The sequence below is a fragment of the Perissodus microlepis genome, chromosome 14 (genome assembly GCF_051167445.1).
Source record: "Perissodus microlepis isolate ML-2025 ecotype Zambia chromosome 14, ASM5116744v1, whole genome shotgun sequence".
NCBI lineage: Eukaryota > Metazoa > Chordata > Actinopteri > Cichliformes > Cichlidae > Perissodus > Perissodus microlepis.
Window position 1 is genome coordinate 17,906,973 of NC_140474.1, and position 16,766 is coordinate 17,923,738.

Consider the following 16,766-nt stretch of genomic DNA (forward strand, 5'->3'; position numbering starts at 1 on the left):
CCCTCTTCTGGTTGTTGCATAGGTCTCTTCCTAAAATAAAGAATTATATGCAGTACTGTGAAAAAGGATTCAGTCAATTGTAATTTTTTTAAAAATACAGTAATGTGGAAATGGGTGCAATGATACATTTATTGTTAAGTAGTCTTCAAGAATAGTTCTCCAGGCTTCTTGAAGCTCAAAGCTTTTCTTTGGATGTTGGTTGCCTGTTGGTCAGCTCCATGTCAAGATGCCACTGATTTTCAGTCCAGTTCTTGTGTAAATTGGCAAACATCCTTTTCTCCCTGTTTCCTTCCTTGAGAATGGTTTCTTGACAGCCAGAATTCGACTGAGACCATTTCTGATGAGGCTTCAGTGAACAGTAGATGAATGCGCTAAAGGGCCAGATGCATCTCTCAGGTCCTATGTCAGGTCGTTGCTGTATTTATCCAATTTCTTAAGGACATTATTTTCAGATTTTGTTCATGTGCTGTAGATAGTTTTTTAGGCCTACCACTTCTTCTTTTGTCCTCCTCTGATTTTTTAAGGACTGCATACTGTGATATACCAGGCATGATACAATTTAAAATTGGCTCTCCGATAAGTTATCTACTATTATCATAGGTCAGTGAAATTAAAAGAAAAAAAAAAAAACTAACCCTAACCCAGAAAACTGCTCAAGACCACTTAAAAAGAAATTACAGAAGCATCTGGCTTCTCTAAAGGAATGAAGTGTGGCTCCGGACCTTTCCACATGATTGTAGAGCTTATTATAAACATTGGAATCATCAAGCAGAAAAACAGCAACTTATTTACACATTTTTCACATAAAATAATACAAATAACTGTTGCTACTGTTGTTTTACTCCTTTTACAGGAACTGAAATTATGGCTCTTTACCTTTGTCTCCCCCTGCTGGTGATGCTTTTGCAGCCTGTTCAGTGCCTCTATAACTGCTCCTCTGAATATCAAAGGACCCCAGGTACGTTTTGTGTGACTTTCAACAAATAAAATATCAGTGCTATTAAGAAAACAAAAATAATGCTCTTTTTAAAACTTTTTGACCAATTTTGGTAGATATTTATTTAGCTGTACAAGATTTAGGCTTTAAACATGGCAGCCACTAAATCATAATCATTTAACCTTTTAATTAAAAAAAAAAAATCACATTATTAATATATAAAATTAAACAACTATTTAACTCCCAGGGTTTTTTAAAATTTCTTTCTTTCGCAGAAAACTCAGACCTAATGGTTCAATGTGGCACCAGCATGATTACCCTGGACATCAACCTATGCACAGCTCAGTGGGCTGGCTTCAATGCCACAGAGCTAGCACTGAATGGGCAGTACAGTAATACAGCGTGCCAGGGCTCTGTGGACACCAGTGTGAACCCTCCGGTCGTCCGTTTCCAGCTTCCTGTCAACCAGAGTCAGGATAACTCCTGTCGCCAGTCTCTGCAGGTTATTGGATATTGGAGAATGGAGAGATTGGCAAAAAATGACACATATCTGGAAAATGGAGCTGCCAGATGTTAGTTATCTGGCTGCTTTTTGGGAAACTGTTTAGCAGCATATATGAACCACAATCGTATCTCTTTCTATCTTTCTTAGATTGTAGATGAAAAGCCAGACCCTACAGGTCCCTTCAGCAGCTTCTCGAGTATCCAGGCAGTTATTGTTACAGGATACATTAACACACCTAGATCTGACCAGGGGCTGATCAGCTACTCCACAGATCTCTATTACCACTTCTCCTGCCGATATCCACTGCAATACCTTTTGAACAATACACAGATTACAGCGTGAGGAACCAGATATACTTACTCCAGAGATATGTTTCTTATTGCGCATTTATACAGCAAATCTAAAAGTTACCATATCTTTCTCTGTCTTTTTTGCATGTTTTCAATTATTTTTCTAGCTCCTCAGTTTCTGTGGCAACCAGCAACAATAATGGGACCTTCATCGATTCACTCAAAATGAGTGTTTTTAACGTAGGTATAAGTTATCAGTCAGCTCATGAGGACACAAATCAAATGTGTTTCTAATGACTTGGTTTACTCTGACACTCTTTTTCTAGGACTCTAACTATAACTATCCGTTAGTGGTGCCTCCAACAGGACTTGAGCTGCGAACCAAGATATATGTGGAGGTCAAAGCTGATAATCTGACACAAAAGTAAGTAAATGCCTTTCGGATGCTCATAACAAACTCATCAGACTTTATTCCTGTTGATTCAGTATTGCCTTTTTTTTAGTTTCAATTTACTCTTGGATCGTTGTTTTGCTACTCCAACTCCTTACAATATGTCACAGAGCATGCAGTATGACTTCTTCACTGGGTAAGAAAGCACACACTAGCACAGTGTAACTGTACATTAAGATATTTTCATGTCTCTAATAAAAAAAAACAAACCACTTTCCACCAGCTGCAATATAGCTAACAGGACGACTGTGATGAGCAATGGCGTCTCCATGGTTGCCCGGTTTAACTTTGAGGCCTTCCGCTTTGTTCAGCACCATGACCAGGCAAAGTCCAGCATCTATGTGCACTGCATGCTGAGACTCTGTGAGCCTAGCAAATGTCAACAAATTCAGGTAATTTCAAGTAAGTTGAAAAGTCAAGAATGAACGCGTTCTTTGAAACAGCAGATAAAGTCATGGTAGAGAAAAGATACCACAGACAATATTTAATAATATATAATATACATTACTTAATGGTTTTATAGAACTTGGCAGGAAAGAGATTGTTATTTCCACCAGCAACACTTTGTGGTTCACAGTTGGGCCACTAAATCCCTGGGGCTGTATGCTCATCCCTATCTTAACATGTATATTATAAATCCATAGTTTCCACATGTTTTGTGTTAAATATTTTCAGAATTGTGCTAATAACAGAAGAAAAAGGTCTTTGGTTCCTTTTGGTAAAGAAAGCAGCGAATCAACTACCATTTCAGTCGGACCTCTTTACACGGCTAAAGGTTTGAAACATATTTTTATTATTTTCTTGCGATTTTCCAAGAATACTTAAGTTATAAAGTTTCTCACTTTCCATTTTTCTTTTACTTTATTAAAGACTCTCCCAATGCAGAAGACAGTGAGTATGCTTTAGTTAGACTCATAAATACATCTTAATATTGTTTCATAATTCAAAAAGCAAACTTAATTCATCTCTTCTTGTGTGCATCAGGTAATACCGTGACTTCAGGCAGCGATGGCCATAACATGACAGGCCTGACTGTGCGCCTGCTGTCCTGCTGGGTCTTGGTGGCTGGTTTGTTCTGAAGCTGTTTAATTGCACTGGACTGACAGATCAACCAGCCAATTCTCTTTGCATTGTCACCTTGTACAATGCTGAAGCTGCATAGTGCTGTAGATTGTGAGGTAAAATCTGATAATGTTGTAGTTTTCATCCTATTAAATATAATTTTGTATCCATACTTAGTTGTCAGTTGTGAAGGGAAAGTCAAACTTGAACTGTAAAGCAATTAAAAAACAAGTAATTCTGATATTTTATGGCAATAGAAATAAATTTTGATTATACTTGTCTACAAGATGTTTTTTCTGTAAGATGTCTTCTATAGAATCTCAACTGCTTATAAGCAAATAAAGTATATGCTTTAAATAAACACAAACAAACAAAGAAACTCAGAGACTCTGTGACTGACATGCAATAATTAATTGACAGAAAGAAAGGGTCATTTGTACAGTGTCATGAATACATTTACTCTCAAAAGGCAGCGATATATATATACATATATATACATATATATACATATTGACAATTCCTCACTCGGTCACATACAGAATGAAACAAATGCATCAAATCCACATTTTCAGACATATTTACAACATACTCACTGTGCTGCTACAATGGCAACAAACAAACAAATAAATGAAAAGGAATACAGATTTCTGTAGTCACTGCATTGACTGCATAATGTCCTGAATCAGAGCTGAGAGCTTAACTGAGAAGTCCTCCCGCAAAGAGCCACTTTGGAGTGTAAATGAAGAAGAAGTCGTGCTGGAGGCTCTTGGGACCCCAAGCTCCTTTTCCAGCCCTGTAAACAGCCTTTCCACTCGGGCTTGAAGCGCTTGGACCTCCATGGATGCATTTTGGCAGAACTGCTCTATGCTACCTCTCACTTCTGCCGTATGAGGTTGTGCAGATTGTAGCACTGCAGAAAGCTGTACTTTCAGGGCCTCCACCCTGTTCCGTGCCTCCTCTTTAAGTGAACTCACTTCCTGTCCCAACTTGGAGCTCATTTCCAGCCATACATTTGATGTGCTTGGCTCTTCTTCACGATCACTAGTCTGTTTCAGATGTTCAATCACTCCACTTGCTTTGGTATAAAAGTCACTGATGGTGTTAGCAAACTTAAAACTGCTGTGCTCCAGGGGTTGGCTGATTAACTCGAAGGCTTCCTGATACAGAGACGGACTGGCCTCCTCCTGAGCCTCAGCTGTTTCTAAAGCCTGTAGATAGAGACTCAGCTGGCTGCACAGATCTCGGCTGTTGCTACTAAGAGAGCCTTGGAGCTGCTGAGTCAGGGGAGTTAAGCGTTCTCTCATGCTGGCCAGGCGGGAACTGAGATGCGCCGAAGATGGGGACAGCCTCTCTCGCAGCTCCACCAGCTCTTGACGCAGACGGATGCGCAGGCGCTCCGACTCCATGGCGAGCTTGCGCTGCATTTCCTCTGCCACAGGGTTGTCATCATGTTCTTGGTTGTAAAGTGCACTGCTGTCTATGCTGCTCTTGTAAACCTTTCTGCAGAAATCAAGAAAGAAGAACTGAATTATAACGTGTGAAGACAGGTTATATGCTACAAAATAGTAGTAAGCAAGTATTTATATTTGCATATGTATTTAGATACTGAAGATATGGTCGTTCATGAAGACAACTTACTGCAAATCTTTTGTGAGGTCTGCCTTGTCATGAGCTTGGTTGGTCTTTCCATCAGACCAAGTTGGCTCTCTGCTGTCACTGTGTAGTGGGTATCCTATAGTTTAAAAAAAAAAAAGAAGAAGCATAAATCTACATAAATAAAGAATCACATGGCAAAATGAAGAAAAAGGAGGAAAGGAGGAGATAAACATACCTGAAGTTGTCAGGAAGGACACAGCAAAGATTACAACTTTTAAATGCATGTTCATCTTTCTGTAGAAGGACAGATGATAGAAAAATATTAGAATTTCACCCTCAAAACATATAACTATAAGAACTTTTCAATATATTCTTCTCCCAGTACAAAAATAAGCACATTATGCATGTAAGTATGTCTTTACCTGAGTATCAGGGGTGTGTGGACTGACTGCTCATTTCATCTGACTTATAAAGTCCTTGTTATCAGAGCAGCTGCCCCAACTCTGCTTATGTCAACAGTCAACACGTGGAAGGTCACGCTGATGATAGAACACACACACACACACACACACACACACACACACACACACACACACACACTCACAAAGTGATGTCATGCCTCTAACTGTTTAGCTGTTATAAAACGTACCCAGATTTTTTGCCGCATTATTGAAATGAAATTAGGATTGAAGGATTGGAGAGGATCAAAAAAATAAGAATAAAAATGTTTCCAGCAAAGCTCAACACTACCTTTGGAATTTTGAGTGAAAAAAAGCCTAAAGTAAGTTAGAAACACACCCTGCACAGAAGAAATGGCCTTCACGTCTGCAAATGCTTGAAAGTGTATTACACTTGTAACCCTAATAGCCAGCAAAGCCTAACTCCACTAGTGAAAAGAAAAAATAGAGTCTGACTGTACTGAACTCATTCGCGTTCTCATTTGATTTGATACCACAGTAGCTTCTGGTCTCAGACACTCATTTCAATACAGTCTGGGATGCAATTTGCATACTATAGTTGGATTTATAGCAGAAAAATGTAAGTAAGATGTGCATGCTATAGGTTGTGGCTACCTTGTGATTGAGAAGCCATTCTTTCAAGTAACAAAGGTGTAGCCTGGCCTATTTATGGCAGTGTTTTGTACCTTTGCCCCTTCTACACTGTCACGGGAGATAACTGATAACATTTGGAGCACCTAAAAGCAGCTTTCAAGATTCTACTTAAAGAAGTCTGATGTTCATTTTATGAATTACATGAAAACCTTTTCACCCAAGCTAGCTAGTGCTAGTTTCCAGCTGTACCTTAGTGTTTGCATGCAAAGTTTAGACAGGATCTCTTGTTTCAGTCCATCTACCCCCTTTTGTAAAAATATTTTCACTCCTGGCTACAACCCCCAGCAAGAAAAGGGTAATTATCAAAATGCAAAAACAAAGCCTACAAACCCAGTGGGTAAGTTTACACTGCACAAGAGGCAGCTAGCTCAAAGTTCACATTATAATGAACTAGTTCAGATTGCATGACTACATGTTGTTTAATGAAAGGAGAGCACAGGGGTGTGCTGGAGTTTGAGTCTGAGAAGCCACCGACCGCCTAGCGCTATTTGGCACATTCTCCCTGTGCTAGCACAGGTTCTTCCAGGTACTCAGGCTTCCTCCCAGAATTCAAATACATGCATGTGATAAACAACCTCTTTTTGTGGCACTTTTTTTTAGATTCATTTCACAGGAGGTTGATCTGCAGATGCCAAAAATGAGGACATGACCAGGATGAGTCTATCACAAGTTAGAGAGGCAAGGTTGAGATGGTTGGCACAGATGATGTGCAAATGAAAAATAGTGGATATTTTAGACGAAGAATTTGCTCTTTGCTTAGTACCTCTTTCATTCTTTTGTTCTAAAAGGCCTTAAAATGTCTTTGTCCTCACCTCCATGCTAAAAAGCAAAAAGAGGAAGAAATTTGGGTAATCTGTGCAAGAGGTAAATGTCAGTCTATAGTTCATGGAAAGGTCTCATTAACTTGAATTCTTGCAGGGGTTTGGATTTAATAGGGTGACCCAAACAAGTTTAACAATGTCATTTGCAGACACATGTGAACTTCAGCCTGATTTCTGTCTTTTTACGTCAAAAGCTCATTTTACAAGAACCCAGACTACGTGAATATTTGCACTGAGTAACTTGTGTGATTTGCAGTCAAGGTTATGGCTTTCTATGCATCATTCCCGACGAAAAGTTGTTTGTTGTGTGTTTTGTAGTCTTTAAATTGTGTAACAGTTCAACGAAATGTGTTTTGGACCAGCTCACCAAGCTTTGGTTTATCATGGATTGCTTTGGATGCTTGACAGAGAAGAGTTTACTCATCAGTGTTTGTGCTGCTTGTAAGAACAGAAAAAAACAACTAATGTAAACAGCGCGGAGGTCCTTTTAAATTTTTGAGTTGCTTTTGCTTTTTATATTTTTATGCTGCTGGTAATAAAATCTGTGATATTATTTAGCAGTTCTTTGTTGGCTATGTTTACTGTTTTTTGGTAAGTGAAATGTGCAGGCCTTTTCCACCAGTGACACGCGTATGTGGGTGAAAGTTGAACGCTGCTCGGTTAGATAAATTGCGAGTAGTCATCAGAAGATCATAGTTCATGGCTGCCCTAGTGGAATATCTAGGTTATTCGTATGATCTAAAGTCCAGTATCTATTTCACTACAAAAACAGCACAGAGTGAGAAAGACTTTGGTTACTGTACACAAAAACGGACCTGCTAACTCCTCTTTGCACTGAAGAGTTTGAGCATATGTGACTCTTGTCACACGTATATGGCGAGCTGAGGGCACATGCATGTATAACCACGAGTTTATATTTCTAGAAAATTATGATATTGTTTAACATTACATAAAATTACATGGAAATAACTCGTCAGATCATTACACTTTATATAACAACAACCTGGATTACTGGTGATCAATGGGCAATTTAATCAGTTCACAGATAAAAGTGGCATTTGTTGATGCAAATGATCTGTCGCTTTTGAGCCACACAGACCTTGACCTTAGTTTCATTCCACTTTCAGCTAATTTGCAACAGCTATCAGAAAGTAAACACAAACGGACAACGCAGCATTCGACAGTTTTGTGAGACTGGTTCATCAGCAGGTGAAGCTAAAGCTTGCACAATGACAGACTCTTGATCTGATCAGTTATCCATACCATACTTGTCAGACTATGTGAATTTAAAAGTTGCCTCTGTGAATAGGAATGGTATTTGAGAACTGGTTGCAAGCTAAAAAGATTCTGTAAATAACAGGATTACGGATTCTCTGTTCCTTTTATCATTGCTGGTGTGTTTTTCTGACAGTCACAAAACAATGACGTGAAACTCCGAGCAGCGGAGGTTTTGTACATCCCAGTTTCTTGGAAGCCTTTATTCTTCTGTGTTTCCACGCTGTTTTTAACTCAGAGATAATGAAGCTGCAATGACCCTGAAAACCCATGTAGACTTACATTTTTTCAGGAATCAATAAGGAAATCAATAAAGAATTTGACCTGTAAGCAGAATCTGCAGTGGCATTTCTATACAAAAATCTTATTGATATCCTCTCTTAGATGAGACGCACCTCGTTCTCAGTAGACTCCTCTAAAGCAAAGCTGCGTTGTTGTACATCAGGAGCCAAATCATTAATCGGTATCATGGTAGCATTGAGAAGAACAAAAGCAGTAATGTGATCAGGCAGCATCAGTCTGTTTTTCCTTGCTGCTTTCCACCAGTGACCAGTCACTCCACTCTTACTGTCACCTTACCTTACTGGCCTTATAAATTTTTCAGCAAGCCATTGAAAGTTATGCAGATTAACTAGCACACTACTTACCTTGCATCTCTGTGGGTTTGCAGCATCTCTAGAAGTACTTTCCAGTCTATGATGAAAACAAGGATCGTGGATTAAACTCTATTCATTTTTTCCTTCCACAGTCTGGACTAGAGTTGGGATTGATGTTCATCTGGTTTTTACTTCAATGGCGGACATATTAACAATGCAGCAAACTTGCAAATGCATGGGGTTAGCTTCTCTGCGGTGGCTATTTGCTTCTGTGCTGCTAACTGTGACTCGTGGAAACAACCTCAGTGGACATAACCAAGAGAGACCACGCTGTCAGCCAGGTAGGCTGTTTTGAGTGCATAATAAAGTGGCATTATTCTGGAAAACATTACAACAATGCAAAAATAAACAGAATAAGGAAAAATGGATGACAAAAGATTTGTTTTATAGTGTGTGTGTGTGTGTGTGTGACACGATGTTATTGTTTCTATTAGGTTTCTACTGCCCACTGGGGAGCCCCACTCCAGTCCCCTGTCCTAAAGGAACATATGGTCCACATGCTGGAGCTGTGTCCATGGACAGCTGTCTGAAGTGTCCTGCCCATCACTACTGCCCTAGACCAGGCTTGTATTCCCCCCTTCCCTGTGGTCCAGTGGCTCAGCAGCCTGTGCCTGACCAGGACACTTGCATCTGTCCAGAAGAGGGACAGAGTTTTCAGGTGTTGTTCACTGGCTTGTTTTGTTGAAGTGTTTTTCACATGATTGAAGGATCCACCCGGGTATTTGTGCAGATTGTGGGTTAAGTGTATCTATGTGTTCTCCACATTGTTTTCATTTGACTTCATCTGACACATCACAGCTTTCGACAGCGCTAGTCACACACTTCCTTTATTGTCTTGTGAGTTCATCCATTATAAATGAAACCCAAGGAAGAGCTCAAATTTCTCAAGCCTGTATTTTTTTGTTTTAGGAAAGCCCTGTTCCAGTGTGAACACTTTTATAGTCAGTAGAGTATCTTCCTCACTTTCCCTCTGAAGCATTCGACAGAACAATCTGTAGCTTCAAGCTCAATAGCTTCTGATCAAGTTTCCTCACTTCAGGGTCAAATTTCCTAGCCTGCTGCAGTGCGCGCAGGTGTTGAGATATTCTTTCATCAGCTCAGACTAACAGATATGAGATTTGTCTCGCTGTCATATCGGTGTTTGTGTATACAGTTGTATAAAAAAGGAAGGACAGGAAAATCAATGTTCAGACTGAGCAATAATAATACTCTGATATGTAGTAAGGTTCAAAGTGCAGTGTGTCTGTGTGTGTCAATGAATGAAGGAATGAATGAATGAGCACTTTGGAATATTAGGTAACAAACTGACCACAGCATGAACTGCTATCCCCCTGAGTTTTCCACAGGCCAGTGATGGACGTTGCCACTGCACCATCGGCTATCAAACCACCGGAAACGGAGACAAATGTGTACAACAACAGTACGATGTCTGCAGAGACGGAAAAACCCGTACACAGTATGGAGACTGCCTGGACAGACACCAGTGGTCATTTCACTGTAGTCAGCAGGTTATGCATTGTGCAATCATGTCATAATCAGATGTATACAGTCAAACTAGGGCAAAGGTTCCGCCACAAAATGACATTAGACAGGAAACTCGTGCTCAAGATATGTGACACAAGTTCAGTTTTAAACTGCAGCCTGTTTACAGAACACACTGACTAAACATATTAAGCAAGGCTAATGAGTACAAACCAGATGTCTTTGCCCTCTCTTACATGAACCTGACAATACTTTACCTAGCACAGACTCATATTAAGTCCACTTAGCATTTAACCATTAACTACTGCATGAAACTCTAACTTCATTAGCAATGCTTTCACTGTTCTTTCTGTTTAGAAAGGAGACCACTAAAAACTGTGAGCTGATTCTTGCTCTGCCTTTTTCCTGCAGGTGTGCCATACTGCAGAGGACTACCGGGGTTTTGATGGGGAGCTGGGCCTGTGTATTTGTAGAGAGCCTCCTGGAAGAGCTGCATGTGGAGGCCTTTGCAGGAGCAGGCCAGCTGCTGAACTGAAGCTCCAGTGCGAGACCAATGGGGAAATGGGACTGGTGTGGAGCTATGACAATCAGGTGAAGAAAAGAAATTGCAGGTTCATGCACTGAAGCACAAAAACTGTGCGATAACTATATAATGTAACATTTGCACTGAAACTATCATATGATGGACGGTTTTTAGGTATAATATGCACGCATCTATGCGAAAACCTCTTTATTTCTCCAAAAGAGAAAGCTGCAGACAGTGCTGCAGTGACCTATTAATGGCAAACACACTTATTGTGTGTGTTCAGGTGTCGAGCGTCTCAGGCAGTGTGCTAGGGACAATTTTTAAACAGTGGGACTCCCAAGGGAACCTGCAGTGCAGCAGCCAGATCCAGTCATCACGTCCTGTCTACATTGTTCAAACAACAGGTGGAGACGCAGCCGCACACAATGCCTTTTATGTCCTGCACTTTATCGCTTTGCAGCTCCCCCTCTCTTTCTCTCTCTAATACCCCCCTCCCCCCATCTATCTGTCTTCTTCCTGTCTGATTGCAGATGCAGGCTTCCTTGGCCTCCTCAGCGGCCTCCCAAAGGAACTTGAGCAACTGTTTCCTGACACCGCTCAACAGGATTCTCAGAGCTCAGCTGGTGTGCCATAATAAAACAATCTTTTCACATCATGAAAACACAAATGAATGCATGAGCAATTTTACCCAAGTAATTGCTGCAATAATGAGGGCACCGCATTGTGGATTTTCAGGGAAACATTATGTCAGTATTAGAAACATCAGTCATGGAGACACAGAAATGGAGAGAGGAGATAAGGCTGATATTAATGGAAAAGGAAGAAGACCAAGCATAAGTGGCGTTTTGAACCCGACAGCATGTCTCCATTTGGGTGATGTAATACTCTTCACTGTCAGCCCACGTCACTATCCCCAGTATGACATGTAAGCCGGATACTTGTTTTCATGCCCATTTTCTCCTGCCATTTCTCTGTTTGTACATTTTCTCCCAACTCACTTATTTATGTCTTTCAGTGACAACTTGTACAACACAAACACTGACTTTGACTGGGGTGCATTCAGACAGTTAAAAGAAGAGCTGACATTGTCATGGACTCCTCCTAGCTGCTTTGCTGTGGTCTTTAGCCAGCCGGGAGTATATGTCTTTACACCGAGCAGCCATCAGCACAAACATTTGGTAACAAACTTTACAAAAATACACAGTTATGCTCAGATGTTTAAGGACTCATCATACTCATGGTTATTTTGGGGATTTTTAATGATTTCTTTGAACTGATTGTGAAGAGTGGGACTACCTCCAAGGTCTTCAACCTCACCTCAGATCAGCAGCTAGATGGCTGAAACTTGGACAGAGTCGAGTGCTCCAATGATGACCCCAAACACACATCAGAACTGGGTTTGATATGGATAAGGCAGGCTAACATTAAGCTTCTGCAATGACCTTCCCAAAGCCCCAACCTCCACTCTATTGAACATTTGTAGAATATATTAAAAGCTTGTTCCTGACAGGAAACCAACCAGTCTAAATTAACTATTCTGCCAAGAAGAGAGGTCAAATATCCAGAGGGAAAAATGCCATATGATTGCTGTTGGCTACCAAAAGCTTCAGGTGCAATGAACCAAATAGTAGTGTGGGTGTATGTACATATTTGAAGTCTTATGTTGCTTTTGACGCTGTGTGGATTAGAGACAACCCAAAAGAAATTCAAGCTTGTGCACTAGATTCTTCGTTTTTAAAGTCATTAAACATGTATGCTGTACAATCATTTCACCCTGGAAAAGAACAGTTCAAAGAAATCATTAAAAGCCCAAATTGCCACGACATTTATGCACATGATGAGTGGATGTTAGCTTCTGACCACAGCTGTATTCTTTAAGCATACCCCGTGAAGCTAGTGTTATAAACAGCTACACCTTGTTAGTAAATAGCTATTAGGTAATCCACGTTTGTTCCATCAAACAAGGAAATTTAAGTCTTCTTCTTCTTTTGGCTGCTCCACTTTCTCTATCCCTTACATCCTCTTCCGTCACATCAACCCTCTGCATGTCCATCTCCATCTTGTCTCTAAGATGCTGAACTTAAGCTTTCTCTGTAATGTACCCATTTACAATCCTGTCCCTTCTAGTCACTCCCAACAAAAATCTGAGCAGCTTCACCACCTCCAGCTTGGCCTCCTGCTTCTTTGCCAGTGCTGCTGTCTCCAAAATGTGCATCATAGCAGCTCTCACTACTATCTTGTAAACTCTCTGCTGTCCTTCTGTCATAAATCCACCCTACTTGCACTCTCGTCTTTACCTCTCTTATACAATGTAATGTAGGTAGTTTAAAAACAAATCCCAATCAGTGAAGCCAAACATGATAACTTCCTTGATGTAGCAACAAGTAAATAGTAAGTATACAGTAAATGTAAATTTACACAAATTCTCTCTCTCTTTCTGCTATGCCACAATACTCTAACTACTTATTTTTCATTATTCAGTATGTACGAGTGATGCCTGCAGGTGGCCAGTGCTATGAGCCTGGCTCCTTCTTCCCTACCATCCCACGTCACGTGACCAGGTTGGGAATCAGTAGGAGACGCAACCTGTTACTCCGGCCAGACTGGCTGGTGACCGTAGGAATAATGTTTGGAGCTGTGGTCATCCTCTGTTTATGTGTGACAATGCTGGTTAGTCTACATACACAAGTATATATGAAATATAAAAGTATCACTCTAATTGATGAGTCTGTACTATGTAGATCCTGTTTCGTGAATATGGATGGCCGGAGAAGGAGCCAATCAAAGCACGGTACCGCTCGCTGCAGCTGGCCTATCAAATGGATGACTACTCGTCAAAAGGTTCAAGGGTGATCTCACAGAGAAAGACTCATCGAAACCAACAACCGAGAACGACTCAAGGCTCCATTCAGCCAGGTGGAACATTGTAGACGTAAACACTTTGACACTTTACTCATTCGTCGAAACCCTAAAGCCCAATACATTACATAAATAACATGGTTTTCTCCACTTCAACTAATGCACCTGCAGAGTGTACACATATGGCACTTGAATGAACATGAAACAACACACTGACACGTTGAGAACCCTTGTAACATCTTATGTAGCACCGGCAATGACCCTAAGGTGAAATTTCCAACCAATCACTGCTGAGAAAAAACCTCTTTACATGCCTGATTTCTCATTGATAGTAAAATGAAAACAGCCCACATCCAATCCAATCTATTTATAGAGCCCTTATAAAAAACACAGTTTTGACAAAGTGCTTTACAAAGCACCAAAATACCCCCCAAATCAAGGGGTAGCAACGTAACATGGGCAGGGAGATCATTCCACAATAACTGAAAAAGCTTTAGGAACTGCCAGGAACAGCTTGTCCATGGACATCAGTGATCTTTAGGGAACTTATGGAGTTCCCTCAAGACCTTATTACTTCATTTAAAATGAATTCTTATGCCACAAAATGTTACATTTTCATATTAAAATACCTGTTAAAAGGGAGAAATAAGTACCTGCTACACGCTTGTAAAATGTGAAATGTTTAGCATTCTGTAAATGTGTGTCTGTAAATGAACAGTAGAGAGGATGTTGCAAAACATGCTTACGTGTTTCAAAAGATCATATACTGCTATAACCCATCAAAGTTCACCTTGAGATAAGTTATGGAATATGGATGAGTTTTTTATATTATTGTGATCCTTTTCTTTGTGACGGTGTGTTTTTTACAGCCTCCACAGAAGCCTCGGAGGAGTTCTGGGATTATGAGCACCAGGTGGATCTGGAGGCATTCAACAGCAACACCTTTTACAGCCTCCTGCTCAAGCAGAGCCTGTCTGTCACTACACGACTGGGACAGCTCACCACTGAGGTCTGCTGCTGTTAGTTTAAATGCCAATCAATCACAAAGCATGTCAAATGATAAACGCTTACTCTCTTGTCTCACTCACACACACTCATGCTTATTCTCTTAAGAAACACACCAGACAAAAGAGTATTTTCTTTTGCACTCTTAAAATAAAAGCTGCATATTGAATATGCCTATATTATTGGTTTATGAATAGGCAATAAATAATTTAGCCCTCAGGTGTCTTTTTTTTTCTTTTTTAAAATGAAGCTTCTTTGCAGGGAAGAATACAAATGTCTGATTCAGTCTGATTGGAAAACCTGACAGCTCCCGAAACTTTCAGTAATGCCCCATTGAACAGGACATTTTGTGGAGAATTCACAGCATACATGTGCCATTCTACATCCAGCACGCTTTGGGAACCATCTCTTGCCAAAACAGAATATTTGCTGTAGTGAACATTTGGAAGAGAGAATCTTATTTTTGCGTAATTTGAGAAAGAGCAACTTGGGAATGTTTGGAAAAGTTAAGTTATTAAAAAAACAAACAGATTTTGGTTACAGCCCTCAGGACAGCTCAGGTGTTAAAGATGCAAGTGGAGATGGAACATTTTGCACTGATGCATTTCTTGCAGCTTGCATTTCTCACTAGTGCTATTTAAATGTGTGGTTGTTGCTTTGGGCTTGCTTTAATGTTTTCTTTTTGTCTCCAAAATATGTGTTCATCTAGGTAAAAGAGCTATACCAAGGAGTGCTTGGGAAACTGCAAATACTCCATCCGCGTATGATCGCTGAGGAAAAGCCGGGGGAAGGTTATGAGATGTTGAGGAGGGAGATTGAACGAGAGGTGGTGCGACGAAAATCTTTGGCCTCACAGCTGAGGACACTACTTGACAGTCAGCTGAAGGTTTACATTTTATTAAGCTGCATATACATGTCAAATTATATTCAAATTTTTAATAAAAGGTTTAATTGCAAGTGTAGCATCAGTTTGAGTAAAGTATATTTATATAGCATCGCTCAACAAGTATATACTTTCAGATGTAAAATTATTGCATTAGCAAGGTATACATGATCAAGTATGACTGGTTTTCTTCAGGTTCTGAGGCGAGAGCAGCAGGCCCAGTGGAGGATCCACAGTGTGTTCACATCTCGGCTCAGAGAGTGCACCAGACTACTGTCTAAGCTTTATAGTAACAACCAGACTTCCACTGAACTGTTCCAACAAATGTAAAGCTTTCATTTGTTCAGTTATTCAAGTACAGCCATGTGAAAAAGAAAGAGCCGTGTGTGTTTACTCAGTACCCCAACAGTGGAGGTCCCAACAAATTCACCCCAGGGTCTGACCAAAAAACCCAGGAGCCACATATCAGACGCTACAGACCTCAAAGTTTATGACAGCACAATTAAAATTTATAGAACTGACTGACTGTCCTTTGGACTGATGAGTCCAAAGTAGTGATGTTTGGACATAATGCTCATCATTGGCGGAAACCAAACACAGCATATCAGCACAATCATCTGATACTAACTGTCAAGGACAGGGGTGGAGGGGTGATAATTGGGCTTGTTTTGCACCAACAGGACCTAGGCAACTTGCAGTCTTTGAGTAGACTCTAGATGGTAACATAGATGGCTGAAATTGGGTAACATAACAGGACAATGATTTTCAGTGCAGCAGCAAAGGTACAAGAAATTGGATGAAAAAGAAAAGAAGGCGGTGCAGTTGGCAAATCAAAGTTCTTAGTGAAATACAAGGGTGGGACCTTAAAAGAGCTGTCCATAAATGAATACTCAATTATTAATAATCAATTTATTCAGGTTAAAAAGTGATTCTTCAAGCTTTTGAATCATGGGATGTATGTCGTTTTCCACATGCATAGAGTCCTGTGAAAATGTTCTTTTTCCACATGACTGTAGTAATGGGGAACCTTAGAGTTTAAGGGTTTAAATTCCCTTGAATATTCAATTTGCTGTCTCCCATCTTCAGTTTGATCCAGAGGTTAACATCACTGGTCGATGAGATGGGAGATCTACTGTCGGCAGAGTGCCACCGTCAGGGGTCTTGGGGCTTGTTGGGCGAAGGTATAGGAGCCAAACTGTTGTGCCCTGATACTGGAACTGTCCTTACCAAAGACGACATCTTTGGTGAGTCAAAACTCTTTCATTTGTTTATCTGCGCCTATGTTTCTTAAAGAAACTACACCATC

At 40.4% G+C, this 16,766-nt stretch overlaps 3 protein-coding genes across 3 annotated transcripts in view; 2 read left to right on the forward strand and 1 right to left on the reverse strand.

Moving 5' to 3' along the window:
• The first annotated feature begins 864 nt into the window (after positions 1–864).
• Positions 865–3,262, forward strand: LOC146373786 (zona pellucida-like domain-containing protein 1). The gene is made up of 10 exons (XM_084951184.1): positions 865–958; positions 1,213–1,439; positions 1,590–1,780; positions 1,900–1,972; positions 2,059–2,156; positions 2,236–2,319; positions 2,407–2,575; positions 2,859–2,958; positions 3,054–3,074; positions 3,168–3,262. Exons 1-10 carry the CDS (start codon positions 865–867, stop codon positions 3,260–3,262), a joined length of 1,152 nt encoding a protein of 383 aa, XP_084807310.1.
• LOC146373787 (uncharacterized) lies at positions 3,039–5,160 on the reverse strand. The gene is made up of 3 exons (XM_084951183.1): positions 5,077–5,160; positions 4,884–4,977; positions 3,039–4,745 (listed from the first exon to the last, which is right to left on the reverse strand). Exons 1-3 carry the CDS (start codon positions 5,129–5,131, stop codon positions 3,899–3,901), a joined length of 996 nt encoding a protein of 331 aa, XP_084807309.1. The 5' UTR covers positions 5,132–5,160; the 3' UTR covers positions 3,039–3,898.
• A 5,588-nt stretch (positions 5,161–10,748) lies between these two features.
• The window catches only part of LOC146373788 (uncharacterized), a 28,677-nt gene continuing 22,659 nt past the window's right edge, over positions 10,749–16,766 (forward strand). Inside the window, exons 1-11 of the mRNA XM_084951276.1 lie at positions 10,749–10,778; positions 10,997–11,117; positions 11,244–11,336; positions 11,449–11,638; positions 11,729–11,891; positions 13,195–13,383; positions 13,455–13,629; positions 14,442–14,581; positions 15,287–15,463; positions 15,656–15,786; positions 16,547–16,704. Coding sequence (XP_084807402.1) covers positions 10,749–10,778; positions 10,997–11,117; positions 11,244–11,336; positions 11,449–11,638; positions 11,729–11,891; positions 13,195–13,383; positions 13,455–13,629; positions 14,442–14,581; positions 15,287–15,463; positions 15,656–15,786; positions 16,547–16,704 — 1,567 coding nt within the window. The remainder of the gene's footprint in view (positions 10,779–10,996; positions 11,118–11,243; positions 11,337–11,448; positions 11,639–11,728; positions 11,892–13,194; positions 13,384–13,454; positions 13,630–14,441; positions 14,582–15,286; positions 15,464–15,655; positions 15,787–16,546; positions 16,705–16,766) is intronic.

Coding starts and splice junctions, on each gene's coding strand:
- LOC146373786 (XM_084951184.1), top strand. CDS start 865: ATGGCTCTTTACCTTTGTCTCCCCCTGCTGGTGATGCTTTTGCAGCCT. Junction 959..1,212: donor TGAATATCAAAGGACCCCAG/GTACGTTTTGTG, acceptor TTTCTTTCGCAG/AAAACTCAGACCTAATGGTT. Junction 2,157..2,235: donor GCTGATAATCTGACACAAAA/GTAAGTAAATGC, acceptor CCTTTTTTTTAG/TTTCAATTTACTCTTGGATC.
- LOC146373787 (XM_084951183.1), bottom strand. CDS start 5,131: ATGAACATGCATTTAAAAGTTGTAATCTTTGCTGTGTCCTTCCTGACA. Junction 4,978..5,076: donor GTCCTTCCTGACAACTTCAG/GTATGTTTATCT, acceptor TTTAAACTATAG/GATACCCACTACACAGTGAC. Junction 4,746..4,883: donor GACCTCACAAAAGATTTGCA/GTAAGTTGTCTT, acceptor TGATTTCTGCAG/AAAGGTTTACAAGAGCAGCA.